The sequence below is a fragment of the Pundamilia nyererei genome, unplaced genomic scaffold, assembly GCF_000239375.1.
Source record: "Pundamilia nyererei isolate P.nyererei 1_Seehausen unplaced genomic scaffold, PunNye1.0 scaffold00056, whole genome shotgun sequence".
NCBI lineage: Eukaryota > Metazoa > Chordata > Actinopteri > Cichliformes > Cichlidae > Pundamilia > Pundamilia nyererei.
In genome coordinates this window covers 2,547,711-2,553,374 of record NW_005187457.1, presented here as the reverse complement: position 1 = coordinate 2,553,374, position 5,664 = coordinate 2,547,711, and the positions used below count along the sequence as shown (strand labels likewise).

Sequence of the window (5,664 nt, the reverse complement as noted above, 5' to 3'; positions counted from 1 at the left end):
AGAGATGAAAAGAGAGGAGGTCAAGACAGGTGTACGTGCTTTTAAGTGTGGTTCGACATTTTCAAAGTATACGTGGTACCTCTCAAATTGCATGTCATCTTTTTGAAAGCAGACATTTCGCCCATTCGCACTTCTGTTGCCTGACAAATCCCCGGGACAGTAAAAAGAAACTCCAATATATCCAAAAAGCAAACAAATTCAACCCAAACATGATGAAGAACGCGATGTAGTCTCTATTCTTTTTTGTTTTTTTAACTATAGACAAATTTTCAGTCCTATTTTGCATTTTTTTTGGTGTTATAAATGCGCACTGGGTATAAAAATTGGTCTACTTCCACTATTTATTAATTTGCACTGATACTTTTCACAGCAGAGATTTTGACTTGTACTAACAGGAAGAATATCTGTGTTACTGATATAAATTACAGCTCTGGTCAATTTAAATTTCCCACTAAGCAATGACAGTATGATAGCATGAACAGTACTTAACAGCTCAATGGAAGTCATTAATTCTACTATTTACACCTTACCTTACTGGGACATGTCAAAATGTCTGAAGTGAAAACCACCGAACAAAAGATACTGTCAAACTGGCTCTATACTACTTTACAAATAATAGTCTCCTAACTTACTGAGAATTTGGACTGTAATGCTATCGTTATACAAATGTTCTTAATTAAATGCAACATAAGACTTTCAGATGCTTCTAAAAGCGATCACTGATTATTCTCCTTACTAATAACATGAATTCTTGCCATGCTGGTTTAAAAAATAAATAAACAGAAGAGTTGCAGATGTGTCTTCATTTCCTGTAATGACCAATTTTAGATCACAGTAAGGAACTGTATGTAATGCAAAAGACACTCTTTAATTTTAAAAAACAAAAAACAAACAGTATTTGGTGATATTATATTATGCTCCTCTCAGATCACAACCCTATTCCAGGAAGCAGGTTTAGCTAAAATTCAGAGTTTGTTAATCCTGAGAAATCAGATAGGAAATGATCGGATTCAATTCTGATCCGATGGCAGGCCTATGGTACAAACTTTTTTCTACGATTATATAGAGCGGCCCAACATAATTTTAGTTTTATTTATTTAACCTTTATGAGACTCAATATGTCACAAGCGACCTCTGTTTCAGACAGCATCATTAAAAATGGCTGCCTACTCTGACCAGCCTCCATGAAAATACCAACTCAGAGTTGCTGATCTGCTCAGTTTACAGTTAGAGTCTGACTTTAGTAAACCTGGTTCCCAGATTAGTGACCGGCTGGTTGTTGCGTTTGCTGCGTGGCATTCAAATCACGTGTGTTGCAGAGTGCCCTCTGTTGGACAAACTATGCAACGTCAACTACTACATTTTTTGCAGACCCCCACATGGAGCAGAACTTTTTTTTCCTAAGAATTTGGTAAAAGATGCAGTGGGTATTTTAATAAAATAATCAACCACAACTTTAAAGCCATCTGCCTAACACTGAGTATGTTACCTTGCACCTCCAAAAAAGCTCCAACAGGTTGGTGCATGGAAACGAGACATCTGGGAATTGTCCTTTGGCGTCTGGCACCAGGACGGTGGTAGTAGATCCTCTGACCGGATAAAGACCTTCAGCAATGTGGCAGGGGTGCCGTTGCTCGTAATAACCTCTAAAGGAAAGCCAAACCAGAAGATTCCGCAGCTGAACTTTGTATTGCAATGAGAGCATCAATGTTGTGGTGGGCTGGCATAGTTTCGCCCAGCTTCCAGCAGACTGGAGGTCTAATCTGAAAACAACCAAGAGCGTACAGGACCTTTCTGTTTGAAGGGGGTGTTTTTGTTTAGTTTGGATTCATAGCAGCAGCTGTAGAATGCACTTGTGCTTCATCTGTGTGAATTACAGTAATGTAACTATATTCAATCATACTCAGTGCCCCATGTAGGCATTAAATCAACTGTATAATGCAGGATTAATCTGATATGTGAAAGATCTTTATGTGCAGTGAATCGTAGGGTATTTAAAAGTGAATTTACAGAGAGCCCGTGTTTTTGTTTCATGCTAGGGTGGAGTCGTTCCATTTAGAGACCAAAATAAACCAAAGCAGACAACTTTTCGAGAACTGCATCACTGCAGTAATTGATGCCACCGGTCTAGTGTCTACTGTGCGTTAAGTTTGCACACTCAGACTGGATAAATAAGCCATTCCCTTTGTGACACAGTCTGCACTCTGTCATTGTCCTTGTTCTGCACAAGCCTGAACCAAGCGAGGAGGATGCTTCAAAGACACACGCTGCCCTCTGCTGTCAAACACACAACATGCACTCTTTCTCCCCTCGGTGTCTGCTCTGATATTAGTGCACATTAAAGAGGAAAAAGATGGTGGGAGGGTGTGGACGTGAAGTGGCGTTAATTCTCTTTGCTGCACGTTGTGCTACCTCAGCTCCGTTTAATGATGCCTTTCAGTTACGGTGCTGGGTGGATTTATCCAACGCACCTCACAGGGTCGGGCAAGGATCAAACGTCGGGGGGGATTACTTATCGAGGTGGGTCTGTTATCTACTCTGACGGCTCTCAGCATTAAGTCGGATCTAAGACGCTTTTATTTTATATAAAATTAGGATTACTCACAAAATCTCTAATTTGCCCGGATGTCTTTTCATAACACCGATTCTCTTTTGAAGGCAGAGGTTTTTGATTAGAAAGTGAGTATAGCTTTTAAGCGCGCTTCTGTCTTTAGCCGGGGCATTATTTAAACAATTCTCTGATCTTTTATCAATCCAACATTTAAACTTTGAGCCCACTTTTATCTTAGAATGAATACACGCGAGGTGAAACACCATGAAATATCAACACTGCTGATCTCGGTGAGACCTTTATGTTGGGAAAATGAAGTTTTTAGGAATCCTGTGTTGCATCTGACAAGTTTTACAGCTTGCCAGCAAATTCAAGTGTTTAACAGTTTTTCTGTTAACACCTACGGAACAGTGCATTCAGTCTGACGGATCAGTCCTGTCTAACAAGGACCTATGAAAGAGGCAGAGGCAAGAGGTGGGAGGAAGACAGGGAGGAAGAGAGAGAGAGAGGCATGGAGAAGAAAGGAAAACACGGAAACGCAACAGGAATCAGAAGAGAGAGAAAAAGCAAGAGGGAGGCAGGAAGAAATAGAAAGTAGTCCTGATTTTCTTTTTAAAAAAAAGGGATAAATGTGGCTTAATCACATGCAAAAAAGAGAGAGAGAGAGAGAGAGAGCACTTGAAAATACAAGATACATAAGAGAGCGACAGTCTCATGGCTTAAAAAAAAAAAAAGATATAGAAACAACCCAACTATGGTGAATACCAGGATATAAGGTGGTATGTGCCAAAGACCTCCCAATAATGGGGTTGGCTAGGGGGTCGGAAGAGATGAAATTGAAGCCCATGTTAGGTAGTGTCAAAGAGAGGGAGACCTGGGGGAGAGGCTATAGGCCAAGTGGGCTTGAATCTAGGGATTCAGGTCTCTGGATAAAAACAGAGCTGAATAGGGCTGAAACACCATCTAATCAGACTTGTCTCCATCCTCCTCACGGTGGCTGTCGACTCCATCCCGCGATGCTTTCTCCTCCTTGGCCAGCTGGGCTTGAGACGCCAGCAGGGAAGAGAGGGAGAAGAGACCAGAGGAGGTGGTGACGGCAGGGAGGGTCGGCTGGCTCAGGCTCAGCGGCAGCGGAGTCATGGGCAGGGCCAGGCCCTGAAGCTGAGACAGCTGGTGAGCCTGGAGCTGCTGCTGCATGGAAAAGAATCAGACGCAACTTAGAGACAGTAGGATAGATCAAGCGCACAAATCACTGCAAAACACAGGACAGACCTATTATAGAACCACAGGTCATGTTTAATATATAACCCTTGAGGCACAGCGCTAATAGTTTACAGACAACAGGATAGATGGAACGCACGTATCATAGCACATGCTCAGTAGAAGATACACATAGCTTATTTATAATAGATGCAGTTTTTAAGATGTATAAAAGCCTAAGAAACAAGTGCAGACAAAGAGGTATCTGAGCACAGAACTGGAAAAAAACAATATCATGGGATCGACATGCCTTTGATTTTAAAGTACAGAGAGATACATTGTTACTGCTAGGGCTGGGCGATATATCGAGTTTTTTAAAAATATCGATATATTTTCATACGAGATATAAGATGTGACAATATCCATCCAGCTAAAAAATATCGAGATATGAATTTTGGGTCATATCGCCCAGCCCTAGTTACTGCCACGCTTCTCTTTTACACACACCCAAAAGTGAGTTCATTTTTACGGCAGCTCCCTCTGACCTCTTATAATCGACACATAACTGCCCCCACTGATCCTCTAACTTTCTACATGATGCGACTAAAGTCAAAGCAAAAGATGTCTGTGAAGGTTCTCAGTCATCCAGGTCATCGTAGTCGAAGGAGCTTGTAAAGAAAAGCGTCTGGACTTCAAGCGTCTTCAAGCAACTTAAAGAAGTCCAGACGCTTTTCTTTACAAGCTCCTTTGAAAGCAAAAGATCCACCGACAACAGAACGCCCTACCACAAACGCCAACGCAGAGCGCCACCTTCTTTATCACAAGTCGCAGACACAAAGACAAAAGCAACGCACCACCGTGAATCATCCATCACAGTGATGGAGTGGCTGGGCTAGCGAACACTAGACAATAGTGAAATGATGGAGGAGCTAGGATAGCTAACACGAGGCTGATAATGATGAAGCGTAGCTGAAGTAGTTAAAGCTGCCGATATAAAGAATATCTGCGCATAGCAGGCTAACGAGCTGGCCTGGTTTGTACAGATTTGGTATTTTAGCTAGCGAGATAACTGTGCTGTAATTGTTTCAATGGACAGGATTGTGGCTTAATCAAAGTTATCCCCTCGATGGGATGGATACCACCACTTTAAAAAGACACAAAAAGTAGTTTACTCGTGATGAAGAGTACTACACACTCCTAAGACGTAAGTGTAGAAGAGATTTTAACCCTAATAATGCCCCGAGGTTATCTCTACTTAAATCTGCACATTTAACATGAAACCTAAACAAAAACATTTCAAGGCATGGAGGCTTTAACAGAAGAATCCAGCATTTCTTTGGAGCTTAGCCACTTCTAGAAAAGTTAATTTCTTATATTCCAACTTTTGGTGCATCAGAAAAAAAAAGAAAGTCTGTGCTTTAAAAGTTTCTCTTGGACTTCATCAATATAACTCTAAAGAAACCCTTTAAAAATTAATTGTTCCCAGAGCTGCTTAAACAAAACAGTGGGAACAATTATAAATGTTTATTTTACTGTGCAGGCATACATTACCAGCGCTTGAATATAATCATGATTTATGGGTCATTTTAACGTTTTTCATTAGCAACTGGAGCTAATAAATGCTTATTTATTTTTATAATGCTCTGTTTAGGAGGAAACAGATCGGGGCAGGAAACCTTTGAGGTTTAGGGTTTTTCATTTCACACGATATAAAAAAAGCATTAAAAAAAACATTTTAGGTTTTTGAGAAAAACCCTGCGATGACACACAAAGGTTTTTATCCTCACAAACAATAAGTCAATAAATGCAAGATGTAAAAGAAAACAATAGAATTGATCGGGTTGGTCAATATTTGCACTTTTTCAGGCAGGGTTAGGGCTGCAACAACGTACCCTTATGATGGAGTTCATCTC

At 40.7% G+C, this 5,664-nt stretch overlaps 1 protein-coding gene across 1 annotated transcript in view; it reads right to left on the bottom strand.

Annotated features, from left to right (window-relative positions):
* Positions 1 to 1,871: 1,871 nt before the first annotated feature.
* Positions 1,872 to 5,664, bottom strand: part of tle5 (TLE family member 5, transcriptional modulator) — a 51,218-nt gene continuing 47,425 nt past the window's right edge. The window contains exons 5-6 of the mRNA XM_005734132.1: positions 5,644 to 5,661; positions 1,872 to 3,742 (exon numbers count right to left, since the gene is read on the bottom strand). Of these exons, the coding sequence (XP_005734189.1) occupies positions 3,515 to 3,742; positions 5,644 to 5,661 (246 nt within the window). The 3' untranslated portion in view covers positions 1,872 to 3,514. The remainder of the gene's footprint in view (positions 3,743 to 5,643; positions 5,662 to 5,664) is intronic.